This window comes from Grampus griseus (genome assembly GCF_964374135.1).
Source record: "Grampus griseus genome assembly, chromosome: 3".
Lineage (NCBI taxonomy): Eukaryota > Metazoa > Chordata > Mammalia > Artiodactyla > Delphinidae > Grampus > Grampus griseus.
Window position 1 is genome coordinate 100,268,281 of NC_139019.1, and position 23,384 is coordinate 100,291,664.

The window sequence follows — 23,384 nt, forward strand, 5'->3', positions numbered from 1 at the left end:
CTCTCCCCTCTACTAATGGTACCCTGGCCAGATTCCTTAACTTTTTGCTTTTGTTTGACTATTAACAAATTTACTTCAAACCAGTTTAAAAATCTCAGTCTTATTTCTGGTTCAAAGCATTCTCCTCCCCAACCCAGATCAGACTCAGGGTGAGAGGGACTTGGTACGGGACGGAGGCATGACTGGTTTTTTACACACCACCTTAGCTCCTATTCCCCTCTCTCTTCTGGGCTCCAGTGTTGGGGACAAAGGGGAGGTATGGAGAGAAAAAGTCAACTGTCTCTTTGCTTTACTGCCAGAGGTCATGGCATCTCCCTGAAAGTTGTCTTGCTTCTTTAGCTCACTATGGTTGGCCACTGATGCCCTCTGGGGAAGCCTTCAGAGGCTGAATCTCTGGTGGGCACGGTGGGTGGGGACTTCAGAGCGTCCTCTAGAGCCTTCCCACTGATACCTGAGACAGGAGATCTGGCCCCGACCTCACACCCTTCTCCGCCATACAGTCCCCTCCACCTGTGTTGCACCCCACCGCCTCCTGTTGCTAAAGAGCCCTCTCCTTTTTTTTCTTTTTAATTTTTTAATTTATTTTATTTATTTATTCTTTTGGTTGCATTGGGTCTTCGTTCCTGTGCACGGGCTTTCTCTAGTTGCATCGAGCGGGGGCTACTCTTCGTTGTGGTGCGCAGGCTTCTCATTGTGGTGGCTTCTTTTGTTGCGGAGCATGGGCTCCAGGTGTGCGGGCTTCAGTAGTTGGGGCACGTGGACTCAGTAGTTGTGGCTTGCGAGTTCTAGAGCACAGACTCCGTAGTTGTGGTGCACGGCCTTAGTTGCTCTGCAGCATGTGGGATCTTCCCGGACCAGGCAATCGAACCCATGCCCCCTGCATTGGCAGGCAGATTCTTAACCACTGCGCCACCAGGGAAGTCACCCGAGAACCCTCTCCTTTTTAATTGGGTGATAACAAGCTCACAGCAAGCTCCCTTCTACAACGTCTGCTCAATATATGGGACATACCCTTGCCATGGCACGTGGTGGGAATGTGGGCCCTGACATGACAATTCTCTCCTGTTCTTTTTATTCCTGATTGGGTAGGTTCAGCAACAGATCATGTGCACTGCCCAAGTAAATAGGAAAAAGTAAACAAAATTCCTTCTTTTTCTTATGGGCATCCCCAACTTCAAGGGCCCACCCACTGAAAGGGACAAAGCCTCTCACCACAGACGCTGCCCTGCACACCTCCTAGAGGAAAGGACTCTAAGGAAGAAGGAGCCTCCACCCCTTCCCAGTCTCCTTCCGAGGCTGTTGTGAGATTGATAGTAGTGGGATTGGTTGGCTGCATCGTTGTAGGCTCCAAAACGAGGCATCTGACACTGACCACTGAAAGCTCACCAGAGGCTGTCCTTTGTGTGTGATGGTACTCCTCAACCCAACCGTGTCCCGCTCTGGGCTCTGGTGACTGGTTTTGGAACAACAGGAAAAGTTCCATTCAACCTTCTGTTACAGTCATTAAAAAATACGGATGTTTACGGATGGACCTAGAGAATATCATACTAAGTAAGTCGGACAGAGAAAGACAACTACTATATGGTATCACTCGTATGTGGAATGTGAAAAATAATACAAATGAATCTATATACAAAACAGAAACAGACTCACAGACATAGCAAACAAATTTATGGTTACCAAAGGGGAGAGGGAGGCAGGGGGAGGAATAAATTAGGAGCATGGGGTTAACAGATACTAACTACATCAAATAGATAAACAACAAAGACCTGCTGTATATAGCATGGGGAACTATATTCAGTATCTTGTAATAACCTATGATGAAAAAGATCTGAAAAAAATGTATATAAATATAACTGAATCACTTTGCTGCACACCTGAAACTAGCAATATTGTAAATTAGCTGTACTTCAATTCAAAAAAATAATAAATACATAACGTTTAGAGGGAGGTTCTGATATAATCACATGTCTCCGCATTCTCTGACAGACCCTGGTTGAATATGGAGCAAATGTCACCATGCAGAACCACGCGGGGGAAAAGCCTTCCCAGAGCGCTGAGCGCCACGGACACACCCTGTGCTCCCGGTACCTGGTGGTGGTGGAGACCTGCATGTCGCTGGCCTCCCAGGTGGTGAAGCTAACCAAGCAGCTGAAGGAGTGAGTGACCTGTTCGTTCCACGAGAACCAAGTGTGGCTGCTCGTCGTTGTGCTTAGGTTTCAGCCAGGTCTTTGGAAGGCTCCCTCCTGCTGGTCTTACAGGAGTTCCCTAGTATCCTCCTCATCTTCTTTTCTTCCTCCGTCCCAAGTCCTCGTGGCCAGCATTCATGCCATTTCTGCAGAGGCAAAATGATATTTAAACAAAAAAAATGCAGAGCTAGCTTCCTAAGCGGAGAACTTAAGCCACAGTGGACAAGGGAAAGGAGCCTCTCTCTGTGCTCACATCTCAGGGTCAGATGACGTGGCAGGTGCGGAAAGCACACGTGGGCATCATCCCAAACTTCTGTCCTTAACAGTCTAGCAAATCATCAAAAGCAAGAGAGAGAGAGAAGGGCTAGAGATGGGCCAGTTTCTCAGTTTTCTCAAAAAGAAAAAATGTATATTTGGGAAATTACAGACAGGTCACCTGGTAAATATCACTGGCAAATTTATTATAAAAATTAAGCAGACGATTCATGAATCCTCAGAATTTAAAATCCTCAGAATGTAAACTTAGCGTGATGTTACTTAAAACACTCTTTGTCTAGCTAAAATCAGTTCTTTTTTGATGAGATGATTTAGCTGGTACACACTGCATACCTAGATGCCAGGGAAGCATTTCTGGAAGGCTGCCATGATATGCTTGAAGAAAGGAGGACCAGAGGAGAGGCCATCTGAGGGGTCTCCAGCAGGTTGGAGGATTAAGGAGCTGATGCTCGTCTGAGGGGACCAAGGTCAGCCCTTGGAAAACACATCAGCCAAGTGACAGCTGCCATACTAGGAAGGGAATCATTGAACATCAAAAATAGTCCTCAAAGTAATGGTGACAGATTAGGAGGACAAACCTTAAAAATTAAATTTTAAGGAAAAAAATGAAGTTTTATTTTAAAATTATAAAAAGTATTTTTTTTTTCTTTCCTTGTGAAAAAAGACCTGTGGTTGGTAGGAGGCCTTAACTGATTAGAAGTGTAATTCATGCAACAATATGACAAGTCCTGAGATCCTCTGGTTCCTCGCTAAGCTCGGGGAATTGTTTTCTCTCTCTGCTTCTATCCTCTTGCCTTAGAGGTAAGAGTCTCTGTACTCCTCTGCTTCTCCCCCTGCCAGTACCTAGAATACTCTCTTTAATGAATTTAGGCTTTTACTAGGAAAAAAAAATAAAATTTAAACTTAAAAATTAGAACGGTTCCTTTCCCTCCAAGAATCCTCTGCCCAATTACACAGGACTCCCCCGGGGCAGGTGAGCTAAGCGAGCCTGAACGTCTGGGGAAAATGCACACAGATTCGTAACTCAGTAAGTTATCTTGCTACAGCGAACATACTTGTACACGTCTTTATGTACATGTACTGGTGTTTCTGAAAAGTTCCTAGAAGGGGAATTGTCAGAACAAAGTGCATATGTATTTAAAATGTGGATAGATCTCGCCACTGTCCTCCAGAACTGTTGTACCGGTGGACACTCCCCCCAGTAGTATATGGACATATCCACCAAGAGGAACTTTAAAATGGTCCAATGGAATGTTTTTTCTTAAGGTTTGTACTCAGAGAAAAGATCACAAAACCTTCCACTGTCTCTTACCACAGAGTCGGAGAAGCTTTCATGAGTTATAGTATCTGTTTTATTGGTAGAACTCTTCAAGGTCAGGGTCTTGGCTGCTCTCTGTGTTGATGATCCTGGGATAAAACACACATGTATGCTAATAGACAGCAGTTCTTCCGCTGTCTCCAAACTGAATGCTGTAGACAGTTGTAGTTAGGCCAATGACAAGATGAAATATGACAAGTTATGTTGTAGACCCTAGTCGTGTACTTACTCTGCGTCTCAGTGAGGTTGGCAAAACTAGAAATGAACAGAGAAATTCACTTAGTCTATCCTCAGTACACTGTACCCTTCAGGTTCTAGGGCATCAATAACATCAAAAGGTGCAGGACAAAGGACGGAAAACACTAGTTTTTCAGCCCAAAATTGTTGAGTGGGAGACAGTCTTGAGTGCCTTTTCCTACTAGAATATTTTTACCAACCGTTTGGAGTTAATAAACATAGCTATTATTTAGAAATGGCAACCTTCAGCTCTCTTAGAGATCCTGATCTACAGGCGTAGGTATTATGGGTTGAATTGTGGCCGCATAAAATGATGTGTTGGGGTCCTAACCCCTAGTACCTCGGAATGTGAGCTTATTTGGAGATAGGGTCTTTATAAAAGTAATCAAGTTAAAATGAAGTCACACACACACACACACACACACACACACACACACACACACAGTGTATTTTACTTTCCTTAAGTAAAAAAAGAAAATTACAAAATACAGTGTGCAGTATAATCTCATTTCTAAGAAATCCCTCTCTCTCCCCCCAACCCCGCTCTCCCTGCCGCCACAAGCTGGTATGATACACTCCAAAATGTTACTCACTCTTTCTAAATGGTTTGAATTTTTAAAGTAATTGTATTAATTTAGCCATCAGAAAAAAACTAAGTTAAACAAAGCTAGCAAACTCTTTCCATGTTGGGTAAAAACAATGAAATAACTTGGTATTTTTTCAATAAAGAGAAAACAATGTATGGTAACACTCGATTTACTCTGGACATAGAAGCGTATTATCAGAATGTGCATTAAAGTTAAGAAAACACGTCAAAAGCCATAGGTTACAGAAAGTGAAATCTGTTTAGAAAACACATTAATTATTACAGAACTTGGAAAAAGGAAAACTGATTCTGATTTTAGAGGAGTAAGCAGTATTTACCGAACTCTGCAGTATTAGTGTGGTACCCGCCCCCTACCCCCCGCCGCAAACTGTCCCCCAAAGATGTCTATCACATCCTAATCCCTGGAAGGTATGAATATGTTACCTTACATGACAAAAAGGGAATTAAGGTTGCAGATGGAGTTAAGGTCACCCTGGATTATTGGGGTTGGTCCAATCTCATCACATGAGTAACAGTAAAGAGAAGGCAGAAAAGGAGATCAGAGAGACTCAAAGTGTGAGAAGGACTCAATCTGCTCTTGCAGACTTTGATGAGGGAGGAAGGGGCTGTGAGCCAAGAAGTGCAGTAACCTCTAGGAGCTGGCAATGACCCTCAACTGACAGCAAGAAAACAGAGACCTCAGTCCTACAACTGCAAGGAACCGAGTCTGCGCCTGATTTGAATAAGCAGGACATAGACTTTCATCCTAGAGCCTCCAGAAAGGAATGCAGACTGTGGATACCTCGATTTTAATCTGGAGAGACCCATTCTGGTCTTCCGACCTACAGAACTGTAAGATACACATGTGTTGTTTTAAATCACTAAGCATGTAATAATTTGTTAACAGAAGTAGAAAATTAATACGGTTAGCATCAAAACTGGTAGCAGCTCTCGTGAGCAGGGATGAGGAACTAAACAAATGAGTTACAAGTGTTCTTAAACGGACTGCCGAATCTTAGATACTGGCTTGAGGAAGCCCAGTCTTCTCCTTGCCAAATGTCACTGCACATACTCAACAGCTGTCAGCTGCCTAAATTTAATTCTGTGAGAACAGATTTGGATAATAACCTTCCATCAGCCCCCAATACTCTCCTTTTCTCAGAAGTGGTCAGTCTTAGTCCTCACATTTCATCCCTAAGACCTAAGAAGTCTGTGATCTCATTTTTCTCACTCATTCTGTGACTCACATAATGAAAACTTAATTGTCTAAAGGAGGAGCCAGCAATCTTTTCCCTGAAGAGTCAGATAGTAAATATTTTAGGCTTGTGCACCACATGTTCTGTGTCATAATTACTCAACTCTGCTTTTGTAGCGTGAAATCAGCACTCGATAATATGTAAATGAATGTGTATGGCTCTGTTTCAATAAAACTTTATTTACAAAAACAGGTGATGGGCTGGATTTGGCCCATAGTCTATAGTCTATAGTTTGCTGACCCTAGTCTCAAGAATGCATACAAAATAAAAATATGTAAGAGCACTCTACTTTTCCCACTTTGAAATTTGGAACTGCATGTCAAGTTTTTTAGAAAAACATTTAGTGAGGGGTTAAAACAGATGAAGAAAGATTAAAAGGAGGTTAAACTCCTTTTATAGGGTTCTTAGGTGTCAGAGTGAATTATGACACAGTCAAGAAAACTATTTGGAGGCAGTTAGATGGACTGATGACAGAAATCACAAGTATGAATGGAGAAAGAAAGGACTCTATTCTCTAGATTCTAAAAAAGCCCTCAGAAAGGACTCATCAACTTTTAAGTATAATAGATGAGCATGTGAAATATGAATATATAAAAATGTGTGAGCATGTGTCTAGTATACTAGCCTGCTAGGGCTGCTGTAAGAAAGTACCACAAACTGCCTGGCTTAAACAACAGAAATTTGTTTTCTCACAGTTCTGGAGGCTAGAAGTCTGGAATCAAGGTGTTGACAGGGTTGGTTCCTTCTGAGGGCTGTGAGGGGGAATCTGTTCTGTGCCTCCCCCCTAGTTTTTGGTGGTGTGCTGCCAATCTTTGGCATTCTTTGGCTTGTAAATGAATGAATCACCCTAATCTTTGCCTTCATGTTCACGTGATGCTCTCGCTGTGTGTGTCTGTCTCTGTGTCCAAATTTTCCCTTTTCTAAAGGACACTTCATACTGTATACGTTCTACCTATATACACATATATTAGGGAAACTTTTTCTATGTCATAGATATTCAAATATATTATCATTCTTAATAGCTGCCTTCACAGAAATAACTATAAATTATTTACTCAGTCTTATTGATGATCATTTAGGTTGTAGTTTTTTTACTCATGTGAATAATGACTATCTTTTGGGGTACTTTTGAGTGCATCCTCAGGAAAATGTCTAAATTATAAGGATGAAGATTATGCACATTTGTAAGATTTTTAGATTTATTGCAACTTATCGAAAATCATCATGAAAAAAATGTATACCTGTTCATTTATGATAGTAGCAACGTGTCAGAGAGCTTATATATTTTGGTTTGTTTTTCCCAGACAGACAATGCAACGTGTCACACTGCAGAACCAGCTCCAACAACTTCTGGAAGCCCAGAAATCAGAGGGCAAATCTCTCCTTTCTTCGCCCAGGTAATACCAGAAACGTTGGTGGTTAGAATTCTTAACTGTCTTTAATGTGAGAGCCTTCTTTTGGACTTTCTTTTAATATCTTTTAAGAAGATAACAGAAAACATTTTATTCTTATAAAGAGGAATAAAAATGAGCTACCACATGGAGAAAGGCACTGGACCTAGTGTCAGAAGACTTGAATTTATCTCTGGCTGTGCCATTTCTTCTTTCCAGGACTAGAAACAAGTCACTTACTCTTTCAGAGTCTTTTATTTCTTCATCTATGGAATGGAAATAAAGATATGTAGGTTCATAAGGTTGTTGAAGATGGGATTAATTGAGAAAATTTGTGCAAAATTAATGTATAAACAATAAAACAGTAGTTTATTGTAGTTTTGTAAAACTATTTATTGTAGTTTTGTAAAACTACAAAAGAATAAATTTTGTAGTCAAAGCAAAAGGTATGAGGCATACTATACTGGTTCTGGTTGCCACCATGGAATGCTTGTAGATTGCTTGAAACACATATTCATTATTCTTATTTCAGTCTTAGTGATTTGTAAGTTATTAGTGGCATTTAAGCCATGTGGTGATTTGTGGCTGAGTTATTTTAACCCAGTAGGAAGTCATCTCATATGTCCTTCATCCTCTTTCAGTTCACCCTCCTCCCCAGCTTCCAGAAAGTCCCAGTGGAAATCCCCAGATGCAGATGATGAGCCTATAGGCAAAAGCAAACCAGGAATCCAAGAGGGGATTCAAGTTCTTGGAAGCCTGTCCGTGTCCAGCCGGGCTAGGGCCAAAGCTAAAGACGAAGATTCGGATAAAATCCTACGCCAGTTATTAGGAAAAGATATTTCAGAGAATGTCTGCACCCAGGAAAAGCTGTCCTTGGAATTCCAGGATGCTCAGGCTTCTTCTAGAAATTCAAAAAAGACCCCACTGGAGAAGAGGGAACTGAAGTTAGCCAGGCTGAAGCAGCTGATGCAGCGGCCACTGAGTGAGTCTGACACGGACTCCAACAACTCTGAGGACCCCAAGGGCACGCCTGTGAGAAAGGTTGACAGGCCCAGACCACAGCCTGTCGTGGAAAGCGTGGAGAGTATGGACAGCGCAGAAAGCTTACACCTGATGATAAAGAAACACAGCTTGGCATCAGGACGCAGGTTTCCTTTTAGTATCAAGGCCTCCAAATCTCTGGAGGGCCATAGCCCGTCCCCCACCTCAGAGAGCAGCGAGCCAGACTTGGAATCCCAGAGTCCAGGCTCAGGAACCGCGCCCCCAAACCAGCCCTCTGGAGAACTCCCTCAGCCCAGCCCTGACAGCACAGCTGCCCAGAAAGTGGCCACGAGTCCCAAGAGCGCCCTCAAGTCCCCATCTTCCAAGCGCCGAACGTCGCAGAACTTGAAACTCAGAGTTACCTTTGAGGAGCCTGTGGTGCAGATGGAGCAAACTAGCCTTGAACTAAACGGAGAGAAGGACCGAGATAAGGGCAGAGCCCTCCAGCGGACCTCCGCAAGCAGTGAACCGGGGGATCAACTGAAAAGGCCTTTTGGAACCTTCCGATCCATCATGGAGACGCTAAGTGGCAACCAGAACAATAATAATAACTATCAGGCGTCCAACCAGCTGAAGACCTCCACTCTTCCCTTAACCTCACTTGGGAGGAAGACCGCAGACGGTAAGGGAAATCCAGGGAGCTCTGCTAGCAAAGGAAAGAATAAGGCGGTGAGTGCTATTTGGAGAATATCCTTTTTATTCCTTTAAATTAATTATATTGTTCCGAACACTACAGATTGTTGCCCTTGGCCACCTTGAGGGCATCCCCAGGAGAATTCCAAAGGATTCATGAAAAGCCAAATTCATGTGTTTCTAATGAGATATGTCGTGTTAGAGTACATTTTGAAAATACTCTAAGAGAGAAAGGTTAAACAAATCACAGGAGATTGTATTCTGGTCCCTAAATTTCCCTAAGTAGTTTTGATCCTTGAGAATTAGGGGTCATAGACAGGGAGCCATTTCTACAAGATTAGACTACTAATTGATGTGAAATCAGGCCCTTCTTTGGCACTGACTCTGCCGCAGGAAGCCTTCGTTCTCCTCACGGGACTGGATAGTTTATTCTCGAGCCCAATTAAACAGCACATAAATAGAAACTCTGTTTCTAAACTACTCAACTTTGGAAGGACCTTTAGAATGAATACACCACAGGGACCCCCTCGTTGGCGTTTTACGACACAAGCCCCTAAGGAAGCTCTAGTGGTCTGAAGTGCTTGCCAGCGCACAGGGGACAGCAGAGTATGCCATGAACTACATTGTGTAATTGCATTTGTTGTAAAACGATGCACTATAATCTGGATTTAAAGCCAGTGAATAGGAGATACAATCATCTTTTTAGGCAACATTTCCTGCATGTTCTGTGCATGCCATGCCCTTAAAAAAACATGGTATAGCAGCCAAAATGTGAAACTCTCTGAGGGATAGAAGGGTCCAGAATATCCATCCTGCTAACCAGAGTCACACCTGCATAATTTATTATTTGCCATAAGGTGAAATCCCATTCCAGTGAGGTCTAAGAACTGTGCAAATTCTTTTCTGCAATACCAAAATCAAGTTTTAGTGAATATCACTCGAATTAACTGAACACACATTTTAATTACACTGATTTCCACCGAGTTGTCTTTGTTATTAAAAGACTTTAGCATGTATTTGCTTCAGCTAGAAAAGTCACACTGGTGCCCCAAACACCAGGCCTTTTGGATTAAATATGTCCAAACTTACATTGCTGGAATAAAACTTTTCCAGGTGACTTAAGGGTTCCTCTCGCGCAAGTCAGAGATCTCAGCAGTTCCCCCAGGCTCCCCAAAGTATGTCTGAAGCTTCTACCCTTTAATCTGTCTCCTGCCTGCCTCCTGTTTATTGAGACTTGTGCATGTGCTGAGCTTGTCGCATGTGTTCAGATGACTTTTAATTGCACCTCTCTAGGAGATGTACGACAGCTGCATCAATCTTTCCTCTAACACGCTGATTGAAGAGCATCTGTGTGACTATGCACGGTACGTGGTGCTAGGGTTGTAGTGCTCAGCAGTGCCATGCCTTCACTTTGAATTGCATGATCTTTTAGACGCCAGTCCTGGAGCACCTTTCCCAGGGGCTGACACCAAGGAAGTAGAAAATTACAACTCTTTCCCCAAATAGAAGAAGGCAGACTTGTAACTGGGCCTTAGAAAGGGAGCGAGTACCCTGTTGGAGGGGCTCCAGTCCAGCAGCAGAGGGCAGAGGAATCTACTCAGATCACAAACATGCTGTGCTTCCCAACTGACCTTGGCTTTCAGTCTTTGTTTTAATGGAGTCAAGTACCAAGTAAGTATAGAAATGAAATTTCCTGCCGTGGGTAGAATGAGTCAACCTCCGATCAGAATCAGAACTTTGAAACAGAGCTGAGGTTTTCCTTCATTGCTGGTTATAGACTGAAAGCTCCTTTAGTCAGCAGTCTGCTGCCCTCAGGAGAAGTGAGGTCCTGCCATGCTCTACCTCAGTGTTTGGAACCGCAATTCTGGTCCATGAGCCGGTCTCTGAGCTCCCACCAACAAAACAATGGCCTTTCTCAAACAGAATGTTTGTGATTCAAAATGTATGCATGGCGTATATAAAAGGATCATCTCCAGGGTCCCCAGCGTCTCAGTCTCCTCTTTGAGCAAAGTCCTTCTTCAGCATAGCTTTCCTTCGTCCCCCAGGGATACATACAACTAACTCCCTAACAGAGCAGGAAAGAGGAGAGGGCTAAGAAGAGAGCAGTTGACAGGGAGTTAAGTCAGTGAGTGCCTCTTGACAGATTTATTTCAGAAGAGTTAAACCCCCAACACCCTTTTAAAAGAGACTAATCATTTAAATTAAAAGAAAGCTGTGGCACGCCTTTCAGCACCCTTCCAAAATCCTCCAAAACATTTGTGTGGATGTGTGTGTGTATGTATATAATAGTTACAGGCACACAAATACAAGTGAATGTGTTGTGAGTGTAAATGTTAGTTCAGAATTCTAAGGTGTAAGAAATGTCGCTTTCCTTTTTTTTCGCCTCTAAATCACGTTTACTCTGCTCCAGGTCTCCATTCAGGCTAGAGGAAAAGTAAATCTCAGTCATTTTAGGGGGTTCCCCTAGGGGTCTCATTCATTCCATGAGTTGAAGGAAGCACCTTGGAGCTTCAGTATTTACTGGTCACCAGCATTCCGCTTGGGTCAGGCTCAACATGCTGCCTAAGTCTGGGCTGTTTCTGGCCACACTGGGGCAGGGCAGCTTGGCCAGTGCTAAAAGCCCAGTGCCTGGGGTGGGAAGGAGATAGAAAAAAATACCCTTTGCCTTCCCAGACGCTGGTATTGGTCCACTTCTGTTTCTTCCAACCTATCTTCCCCACCCCTCTGCGTCCCCATCTTAGGTTCTGTCTTCTGGTGCCTGGAAAATTCTGCTTTTGTCCTTAAGCAGAAGTCACCAAAAATACCCTGAGGCAAGGAAGCACAAAGGCTTGGCAAACTCCTTGGGAGCGGGAAGGAGAAAACCTCTCATTTCTTCCAGGTTCCTACAGCACCTGGAAACAAGACAATTAGTATCCCAGTAGATTCTCCTGCCAGATATATTTCATCCTGTCTTCTTACAAGTAAGAGAACAAAGCTGACAGTCTACTATAATAGGATTGCAAAAATCAGAACACAAAAGGAGGTTATGAGGTTACTCAGACATCCCACAACTGGGTTAACACTTTCCTACTCAGTTTAAGGAACAGTCCTTCTGAAGGCTCAGTTTTGAACCTGTCAGATTCACTGGCTTTATGTATTAACAGAGTTTTCCTTCAGTGATAAACAGAAACCCCCAAATTATAATATTCAATGTAGTTAAATAAACATCCAGACCCCTTCCCCTCCCTACCTTATAAATTAACTTATCCCTTATCATGGCTGTCGTTTGGCATGTGTTCTGTGGAAAGTGAAAAGCCACTAGTTTGTCCATGGCATATGGGGGAAGGTTTCTCTGATTCATCATCACACAGAGGCAGGGAGAACCAGCCCAGTCTGTTCCTTAGATAAAGCAAGGGTAGATGTATCTAGCTGAGATAAAGATTCCTCAGAGAGATGAACTAGCATGGGAGCGTAGACATGAAAAATACCTAAGTGATTCTGGTGCCTGCTTCATTTTGCCTGTGGGACCCATAGAAAGGGCATCCCCCAGAAAGATGCAAGAAAGAAAGGAACCCAAGTGTCCATCTGTCAGTGGTGCCTTTAAATCTTGGCCCAAGAATTTGCTTGAAGGCCACATGGTTCCTCTTGGGAGCAGGGACTGCCTGGGATCCTATAACTTTGGAAAGCAATGGCAGTCATTGGGTTGGAGTTGGCTCTAAGCATTATGCTGCTGGTGGCCCTCTCAGTATAGCCCTGGGAGAAAGAGTCGGGCAGTGGACCCTTGTTCCAGGCCTATACTGGAATCACATTTTAGTTCCTAAGATTTTTTTTTTTTCCCCTAGTAAAGGAAAAATAGGGACAATAAATACAACACTTTAAAGAATGTCAGCTCTGTGAGGGGGTTCTGTTTGCTATTTATTTTTCAAAATTGGTCACAGCTTGATAGCAAAGAATCTAAATTTCTTTTGATTGCCCTTTAAAATTAGATTCAACTCTATTACTCCGAATAGCTGTTCCAGTGTGTTTCAACTGTGGAGGATGACTTTGTTTATAACAAGCAGATTTATCTTTACTTTTCCTTATAAAGGACAAGTTGGTCTTGAATTTTTACAACTCCAAGGGAATGTTTGCAGTTACTTATTTTAAAATGCCAGTAAGACATTCATTTACCAGAGCTTAAGTCTATCCAAGATCTGTAACACTTGAAGTGAGCGTCGATTCCAGTTACTGATAGGCAGAGGGCATTAACCCCTGGCCACCACTGGTCACATCCCCTTTGACCACAGAGGCACTGTAGCCTGAGGGGTTAGCATCAGGAAACCCCTAATCCTAGCACCAACATGAGAGTAGACTCCTTAAAAAGACATTAAGCAATAAACACCATTAGTGTGGGTTCTACTGCCAAGGAATTAGCCACACTGGGAATTATACATCCGGACCCAAGAGCTAGTAGCCCATATTTTACATAGATGTCAAGATTGTTCAACAGCCACTTCAAAGAGAGTGGTAGGTTTGGCCTGAGTTGATGTGAGGGTATGTCAGTGGTCATCTGCTGTGCCCAATAGGAGGTCAGAGTTCAGGGTACCCCTACCACCAGCGCGCACACACGCGTGTACGCGTGCGCGCGCGCGCGCACACACACACACACACACACACACATTTCTGTCCTTATTGTCAGTACATATTACTAAACAGAAAAATGAGCAAAGACATGGAAGACATTGGGAAGGTAGAGGTGAGGCCCTGGCTGAAACCTGTCCCAAGTCAAGCATACCCTCAGCCCCACCGAACAGCATTTCCAGAATCATGATGGAAAATGCAGTCAGCACAAAAAGGAATCCCTGGTAAACAAAGGCATCTTTGCCATAATTTCTCTGGATATAATCAAATAACCACATTTCAATCTTAAATTTTTGATCTTAAAGTATTTTCATAGGCTTTTTAAGGATCTTGAAGGGATAATTATATAATTACCTAGTCATAGGTATGTTACCAAGCTAGCTGAGAGTATGTTGATTGCATAGTTCTAGAGTGAATCCCCTGGAGCAGACTGAATCTTACCAATGTAACAGTTCAGAGAAGTTTGTTAGAATGCTAGTACTAAAAGGGCACTGAGTAACGCTATAGACGTTAGAGTTTCTGCCCCAAAACTGTACTTTCAAGTTCTAATCTCTGATCTAAAGTATGTTTTTCTGTGTTTTCGTGTCTAATATACTAGCTCTGGGGTCCAGAGCCAATGAGTCAGGAGGAGTACCATGGTGTACCTGGGGTGACCACCTCTGCTCCAAAAACCCCTAGAGCCTGTCTGGTCTCCTTCCCCCGCACCCCTCCCCATGTTTCCCCGGTGTTCTCTGTTTCTCCTGCCCACTCTTGTCCCGCCCACCCCACCTCTGCCTCCCTAGGGTTCACATTCATTTCAGAGAGAAAACCCTTATTTCAGATGGAAGCGTTGTCCCTATGACGTGGGGGAAGGAGATCCGAATCTTGAACCATTTCTCCAGATTACGTTCATTAAGTGACAGCTTCTCCTTTGAAATGATCCCAATTTTGCATTGTCCTCGGCTGTTGCATAGGAGGATCTTGTGTGTGGAGGAAAATGCCCATGTTATGGGGGATTGTTAAAATACTCAGATATCTCCAGTGTCTGGGCACAGCTTAGCAAACTTTATAAAAGCTGCCAGAGTTTGCAGGATTCATGAGAGCATGACTCACAAATGGAGTTTCTATTCATAAGGTCCTTATACCCTCTGGGAAAAGGAGAAAGGGTGTTCCATCACAGGAAGACAGTAGAACAAGGTTTAGGATCAAAATTTAATGAGTTGAGACATAGAAAAAGCTATTGCAACTAAGACCCCATGTTCTATCTTAAAGCACTGCCCTTGGAAGGCAAGAAATAAACATGTAGAACACCCATGAGCTATAGGTAGGAGGGTACGGGGGGAGATCTGCCTTGGAAACCAAAATTATCCCACTAGAAATACATTCTTTCAGCATGCTAATCCTGGTTTAAGTGTAGTCCCAAAAGTTATGAACAAACAACTCCCTTCTTCCACCTCCAGCTTCCTTTCCTCGCCCTCCCCAGTCTGGTTTTGAATTGTGCAATTCCAAAGGGGATGAATATAGAACCCATGTCATATTTGCACCACATGTCTGCCACCACTAGAGTGTCTGCACATTAAAAGAGCTGGGCCTGTCTATAAACTTTCTTAAGGCTGGACTTTTAAAGAAGCAGCAAGTCATTGAGGTTTAAAAGTATCATGTAGAGACTTTACTCAAACGCCTTCCAGTACCTTCACTAAGAATCTCTGCTTCAACCACAGCCAGTTGGGGTTTTCCTTCCCATGCCGAGAACAGTGCAGCTATATGACCCTCCTGGATGTCAGATCCCTGGATTGCCAGTGCCCTTGTCTCAGTGATGTCCTTAGCAATAAGCCATGCATTTTGCTGGGCCAAAATAAGGCATGTCCCTTCATTCAGCAAGATCATGATCAAGAGAAAACTAAGAGAGGATACAGTTAAAACATGGTCAACTCGATGAAAGGTATAACTTCCTGACACCGGTGACCCTTGGTGGTACCATCATATCCAAGTCTGTACCCCAATGTCTTAGCTTGGTGCCTGGCACATGGTAAGGATTTCAGAATATTTGGAGAGAGAGGGAGAGCTAGAGAGAGGAAAAGGAGGAAAAACAAGGAAAAGAAAACTAAAAAGGACCAAGCCTGTCATCCCACAGAAAGGATGGTATGCTCTGTAGAAATCTAGGCCTTTTGATTACAAGTCTACCCTCCTACAGTGAGTTTCATATTGGGTATTTCAAGTATATGTTTTTATTCTTTGAACCAGAATCTCATTTTTTTTAGTAGATGGGATTTATAGATATGCTCTCAGTGAAGCTCTGAAGGAGATCACAAAAGTAGCTAAGTAAGTCTACCTGTTTTGTCTATCATTGGAAAATGTAATGCCTACCCGTGGGCCGTTTTAGGCAGAGTCTCTAAAATAACTTGCCATCTGGTCACCCTGGGCTGTAGAAATATGGCATCCATGCCTAGATGAGTCAGCAAGTTAGATTACTTGAAAAACTGTTATTTAAATTTAAGCTTTCTTTCCAATTTTGGTCACAGAGAATGTGATTCCACATCCAAAAATGAAATCAAGGAGCAGCAAATTATCTGAATAATTCATGCCAGAATTACCCAAACACTTTTGCCTTTTTTCTTTCTTTTTTTTTGAATACTGGTAATTCAGGACTAAGTAATTGAAGGGTTCAGGGAGACTTGAATCATCCTGATATTATTCAGATAAATGCCTCAAATTAACATTTTACTTGGTATTGACTCAACTCTAATCATGCTGGGTTTTGTCCTGCAGAAAGTGTTTTTAGTGTTTTTGAGCACAGCACCCCTTATATTAAAGTAGAAATACTCCATCCATGTCTAAATGATGATGATATTCTTAGACTACAACCTAAGATTTTTTAAGTTTTATTTATTTTTAGTTTAATTTTGGCCGTCCCTGTGCCCAACCTACTCCGTTCTCTATTCCTACTCCCCTGAGTCAACCGCTTGCTTGTCTTTAGGTGTTTTCTCTAGTATTCTGTTATTTCTTTTCTTTCTTTTTTTTTTTTTTTTAATTTTTGGCTGTGATGGGTGTTTGTTGCTGCATGTGGGCTTTCTCTAGTTGCAACGAGCGGGGGCTACTCTTCATCACAGTGCACGCGCTTCTCATTGAGGTGGCTTCTCTCGTTGTGGAGCGTGGGCTCTAGGCACGTGGGCTTCAGTAGTTGTGGCACAAGGGCTCAGTAGTTGTGGCTCACAGGCTCTAGAGCACAGGCTCAGTAGTTGTGGCGCGTGAGCTTAGTTGCTCCGCGGCACGTGGGATCTTCCCGGACCAGGGCTCAAACCCGTGTCCCCTGCGTTGGCAGGCAGATTCTTAACCACTGTGCCACCAGGCAGTTCCCTGTATTTCTAAATAACATGCTCATACAGACTTTAAATTTTAGATATTATCTCTACTGTCTATTGGCATCCTACTATAGAAGATTAAAATTATAGCTACCACTTATAAAGCACTTACCATGTACCAAAGAATATTCCAGGTTCTTCATGCATATTGACTGTTTTAATCTTTACAATGAATGACACAATATGGTAGATACTATTATTATCCAAATTTTGCAGATTGGAAACCAAGGCACAGAGAGATTATATATCTTGCCCAAAGTTACACAGTAACAGTGGTAATAAATTATGTAGCCGGGGTTTCAACTCAGTCAGTCTGGTTCCAAAATCCATGTTCTCAACAATGAACCAAATTTATCCAGCTCGGTTTTGGCAACCAACTCTGCCCCCCACTCCAACACACACACACACACACACACACACACACACCTGCTTCGTCTTCCCACCATCAATATAGTTGTATCACTTTTGGGGGTTATAAATTAGTATTTGGTGTTTATTATTATTATGACTATCTAAATATTAATCACAGTGGATCCATGCAGCATACTATTGTTACATTTCCTTATTCATGTAACTTTATGGTTTCCTTGGAAATAATTTGATTTCTAAGTTTACAGTTTATTTCCAAACACTCTGCTGGAGACAGAATCCTTCTTTTGGTGCATTCAGACAAATCAGGTACCTCTCGTGTTTCAGTCTGTTCACAGAGACACCATCTTTCCTCTTACCCAAGTCTGTACTGCGACTGTCTGGCAGCGCCACACAGCTGTCATCTGCAGTTTCCCACATACATCATTCTGGGAATTCCTTTTGCTTCTCTCTTGTGTAGAGCCCTATTTCCTGAATCTATTGTTTCCTCTTTTTTTGGTTTATTCTCTTACTTTGGTAAATATATCTTCCCATCCTATGGAGGTGAAGGGGGTCCTAAAATTTTTGAGGCCTTGCCTGGCTGAAATATCTTTGGTTTGCCCTCCTATGGATTACGAATATTTGGCTGGGTATAGAATTCTGGGTAGGAAACTATTTTCCCTTAGAATCTTGAACACATTATTTCATTTTCCTCAATGTGTCTGTCAGGAAGCTCAATTCCTCTGTAATTGCAAATCCCTTGAAAGCTTTTACGATTTTCTCTTTATCTCCACTGTTTTGATTTCATGATATTTTGCCATGATTCCATTCTCATTCCTGGCGTGTGGGCACTCAGCCCACTTTTTAAATCTGGAAACGTACACACTTCAATTCTGGGAAGTGTTTGGTACAATATCTTTGAAAATTTTATCCCCTCCAATTTCTCTGTTCACTTTTCTGGAAATACTATTGTTCTAATGTTCAACACATTGGACTAATCCTTTTCTAACTATTTTTTTCTACTTTTCTAACTATTTTCTAACCATTCTTCTGTACTTATCCATACTTTGGCTTTCTCTAAAAGTTCTTTCCAGAATATTTACTGAACTTTACCTTCCAACCTTTCTAATTTTTTATTTCGGCTATTATAGTGTTAATTTCTAATAGGACTTTGTTGGTTTTCTCTTTGTTCCTTTTTCATGGCATTATATATGCAGAATTTATTTAAATTTTACAATCAAATACAAGTGTATATTTTTATCTTTTCTTCCTTTTTACAATAAAGGTGGCATACTGTACACACAGTCTGTCTTCTTGCTTTTTTCCACCTAACACATTGGAGGTCTTTATGTATTAGTATAGAGAGAGCTTCTTTATTCTTTTACATAGCTACATATTATTTCATTGTATGAATGTACTAATTTTTTTTTAATTAATGAATTAATTTATTTATTTTTGGCTGTGTTGGGTCTTCATTTCTGTGCGAGGGCTTTCTCTAGTTGTGGCGAGCAGGGGCCACTCTTCATTGCGGTGCGCGGGCCTCTCACTATCGCAGCCTCTCTTGTTGCAGAGCACAGGCTCTAGACGCGCAGGCTCAGTAGTTGTGGCACATGGGCTCTAGTTGCTCCGCAGCATGTGGGATCTTCCCAGACCAGGGCTCGAACCCGTGTCTCCTGCATTGGCAGGCAGATTCTCAACCACTGCGCCACCAGGGAAGCCCTGAACATACTGTTTTTAATCCTTTCTACATTTTTATTGAGAGTCTGGTCTCTTGTTGATTTGTAGCAGCTCTTTATATATTACACATTATAAAAACTGACCTTTGTGTTATGAATTGCAAACATTTTCCCTGGTTTTTCTTTTCTTCTTGTTACAATTTTTTGAAGTTCTCATCACCTCCCTATATTACCTCTATTCACTTTGAATTCTGTTTCTGTTTATTTTGGTTTTTGTCTGTCATAGTAGCACTTCCCTCAAAAGTCTGGTGATCCCTGACTCATTCATATTTAGAAACAAGACACTAAATCTCAATTAGAAGCTCTGGCTTTATGGGTGAGGCTTGTTGACTGGTAGATGTTTCTTCACACAGACTGGTTAAGTACTAGGCTCTTTTGTTGGGAAACTGACTAATTGTCAGTATTTGTAGGACTTTTCTTTTGGCAGTTGATTTCTCAAGATAAGGAAACTCCAGTCTCCTTCTAGGGCCTATTAACCTGATTGCCAGGAATCTGTAGGTCAAACTAGCAGGAGATGTGTTAATAATTGTGTTCTATAGGGACTCTCACTTAATCCCATGGTTTCCAGCCCCTTTAGCTGAAATCAGAGTCTCTCTCTGGTCCATGCGTTGCAAACTGTAACCTCCAGTCTTTCTTCTCATTGGGAAAGGGACAGTCACCTGGCTGCACTGGGTCAGGAAGGTAATCTGGGGTATGAACTGCTACTTCCAAAAAGTTTCAAATAATCTTCCCATTTTCAGCACTCACACAGCACCCACTGTCACTTTCAGAAATTCATGGTACTTCTAGTTCCCGAGTCATGCAGTGCACATCAGTTTCCTGGCTTCCCTGACTATAGGCTTAGATTTCTGCTTTTCCTGCCTGCTCTGCTAAGTCAGTTCCACATATCGATCCATCCTTCTGTTTCTGAAATATTATTGGCATTTTGTGTGTTATCATCTCCTCTCTCATTTCCCTCTATTCATTTAGGTTGATGCTTTTTTATTTCTTTACTTTCATTTCAGTGTTGTTTTGTAAGAAAGAGATGATAAATCTATGTTTTTAATCCATCGTGCTTAATTGGAAGTTCCTAAAACATTTTTTAACCAACCAGGTTTTTCTTCCACCCTCTTCCCTTCCTTGCTCATGAACAACTCTCTGAAGTTCTATTCAGATGAATAAATAAAAATAAGAATTAATAGACTACATGGTCTTTGTAAGCAAGTACGATTTTGAGGCCATAAACACCCCAAGCCACTTGGGGTTCTCCATCCAAATGTGTCTTCACGTGAGCGAGTACCATTCCCAGAAATAGTTTGTTTTTGTCTGGTATAGCAACAAGAAGGAATTTAGTAATATGTAGTCTAGCTCAAACTCAGAAGATAACTCCTCCCTGGAAGATTTTATACTCAGAATGGGACTAATATCTCATGAAAATGAATGCTTCTACCCAGAGGGAAATTCACTTAAAAAGCAAAACTAAAACTGTTCCCAAGCTTGAGCTGGTACTTCTTTCCATAGGCTTATGAGGTATCAAGTATTGAGGGGAAAACAGCATTATTTTTCCCTAGATTCTTCTTTTTCCCATAGATTTACCTACTGTGGTCATCCAACATGCTACTACTCAGTAATCACACACCCAAAGAAAAAGCATTTCCTTTAAATGACTAACACTCAAGCTTACTGGAGAATAAAAGGTGTCACCAGTGAATCCAGTGAATAAAATATAAAAATCTCTTGTTTCCACTCAACCAGCAGTACTATGCTTCCTATTTTGTTTGACTCTGATAAAATTCACTTGACTGTAGAATTTTGCCTGGTTTCCAATCAGCATAATTGAGAAATTACTTCCAGGGCCAAATTTAAAAGTGTCCACAAAGTATGTTATTAAGTAAAAACATACTTATTAATAAGTATGTTATTACTATTTATTGTTTAAAGAGTGGTTTATATGAAAAGAGAATAACTTGATTACTGGAATGAAGTATTCTTGAGTGTGGTTTGTGTGAGGATAATTTCCATTTTTGGTGAGCTGTTTAGTGGCGTTGTATTGTAACTTGACCATAGTTTTATCTAATTTTGGCCTATGGTTTTTCTTCCGCTTAGGCATAATGACATCAATAGAAAAATGAAGAAATCCTACAGCATAAAGCACGTCGCTGAGCTAGAGTCAAAAGAATTCTTCTTATAAATCACTTTTTTACTATCTCTCATTGCTGCCCTTTGGATACCATTGGAAATGTCTGGACTGTCCTCTGTGGAAATAGAATCACGAGAACAGTGCCTCACCAGCAGAAGAATAGACTATCGGGATGCCTTAAATTTATAGCACTAGAGTATATAAGACACATTTTTGAGTGATATTTGTATATATAACTTGTTTTTAAAGAGATGCTGTTTAAAAGCATGGTTGGGCAAATGTATGTTTTTTAAGATTGATTCAACCTCCCCACAGGACATTCACCAAGCCACTGTCACCGTTTTGTATTTCATCAACTGCATGGGTGTTTGCTGATGTTGGTTGAACTTCCCTTTCCCCATAACATGGGCAGTTTGGGCTCAGCTTCTCAATGAGACCAGGTCAGTGCTATTGTTTTCTGTTAAGAGTGTTTTTTTCTGTCATTTCTACTTTTTGTATAAAGGAAATAAAACAATGTTAACAGCCACCTATAAGCTTGGGGCACTTACCTTCTAATAAATCTGTGATGTTCTAATTTCTAAGGGGCTTTAAGAATATTTTGACGGCTGATATTTTATTTCAGGAACAAACTGCCCAGTTGAGCTGCTTTCCCATAGGGGTCAAATAAAACATTCTCGTTTCCACTAAGTGCTAGAGGATCAGACAAGTATATAAAGTCAGTCAGTTCCTTCTGTCTTCTCAGATCGCAGTGTTGACATGAGAAAATACTAATGACAGCTAAGGATTTAGCCCCTTTCCTGGGTCACTTTTTTCTGCCTCTAAAACATGACGAGGCCTGTCTAATTCCTTTAGGAGACAGTGTGGAGCCTGAGTTCATAACAGCTCTATTGTTGATGCAGCTCTTTGAATCCATGTAAGAGTAAGTTCCAGATGGTTTTGTCCTATCATGTAAACATATATTTCTGTTGCAACTTCAAGAGTTTTATTTTCAAAGGGTTGCCATGGCCTGTAAGAGGCCTGTCAAATTTTAGTTTGAAAGTAGAATGTATTCTTATCAGTAGGAGGGAGCAGTGTATGCTATTAACAGTTACTAGCAATGTTACTGCAGTCAAACGTGGGCCATTCTGTATCCTGGTGGACCAAATAGGCCAAGGTGCTGAATTAGGAGGCGATCTTGCATAGGTGGATCATTTGACAAACTTAGGCTTGATGAGATGCAGTGACGTATAGACGAAGGAGCTAATATTAAAGTGCCTTTTATGTACCAGCCATGCTTATTTGTAGGTATTATTACTTCCATTGTATAGATTAGAAAATTAAACTTCAGAAAGTGTAAATCCTGTGTCCAAGGTACTACCACTAGCAATAGCAGAATTGGCTTCGGTACAAGTTTTCTCGTTATCCTCACGACACTGTCCATCTGTCCTGCACTACACTATCTCCTTAGGGTATTGACGAGCACTCAGGAAGGGAGGGTTGTGGTGTTGGCTCTACTCCTGGGCAACTCTTTGGTCTTAGGCAAGGGACACTGCCTCTTTGATAAATCTGGGAAAGGGGGAGGCTGGCTTACCTACACATCTAGGAGGTAGGTTCCTTCCAACTTATAGAGTAACATGTCTATGAATTTCGGCCACGTTGTTCTGTCCTTGTTCAGGTCCTGTGAGTTCCTGTCGTCAGAGCCTGGTGCCGTGTGTGGTTCTGCGTTTCTCACATTGTCTTCTCCTCAAATGAGATGCCCTATTCTGATTGTGGCCCCTTGGCTTCCTATGCCCTCTTTGATTGCCTCCTCACATTTCACTGCTCTGTCCTAGTGTTTGAGATTCTACTAGGGAATATATGGCAAGCATATGTGAAATGTGGATTCCTGTGTTTCCTGCTTGGTGCAGAGGAAGTTACATGGGAGTCACATGTGAGCCAGCCTTTGGGACTTAGCCCTACAATGGGGTCTGCAAAGGACGGAGGCCCAGAGAGTGCTCTCTCTGTCCCCCAGAGGCCCCAGTTTTGTTCTTCAACAGGCTGTGTTTTTAAACTTGAAAGTTGAAGGGGACTGGGCATTCTGCAGGGATTTTATGAGCCAGACACAGAGTTCCCAGTTAAACACAGCAAAGAAAATGTGAAGAGTTTGAAAGAAAGAGATGCTGCCTTGACCCAGAAAACTCTGGCAATTTGTTTATTGACACTATCATTTTAGATACCGCAGTCCTAAGCACAGAAGAACAAAGAATTTTTTCAAAAGGTAAAATAGGGAAGTCGAGCGGATTCAGATGAGCCAGACCACATGACAATGCATTCTATGTTTAATGATGTTGCTAGG

At 41.9% G+C, this 23,384-nt stretch overlaps 1 protein-coding gene across 1 annotated transcript in view; it reads left to right on the top strand.

The window, feature by feature from the left end:
* Positions 1–21,509, top strand: part of SNCAIP (synuclein alpha interacting protein) — a gene marked incomplete at its 5' end in the record, with an annotated part of 74,417 nt that extends 52,908 nt beyond the window's left edge. Inside the window, 5 exons of the mRNA XM_082649939.1 lie at positions 1,990–2,159; positions 7,167–7,259; positions 7,895–8,963; positions 10,221–10,291; positions 21,037–21,509. Coding sequence (XP_082506065.1) covers positions 1,990–2,159; positions 7,167–7,259; positions 7,895–8,963; positions 10,221–10,291; positions 21,037–21,121 — 1,488 coding nt within the window. The 3' untranslated portion in view covers positions 21,122–21,509. The remainder of the gene's footprint in view (positions 1–1,989; positions 2,160–7,166; positions 7,260–7,894; positions 8,964–10,220; positions 10,292–21,036) is intronic.
* Positions 21,510–23,384: the final 1,875 nt, after the last annotated feature.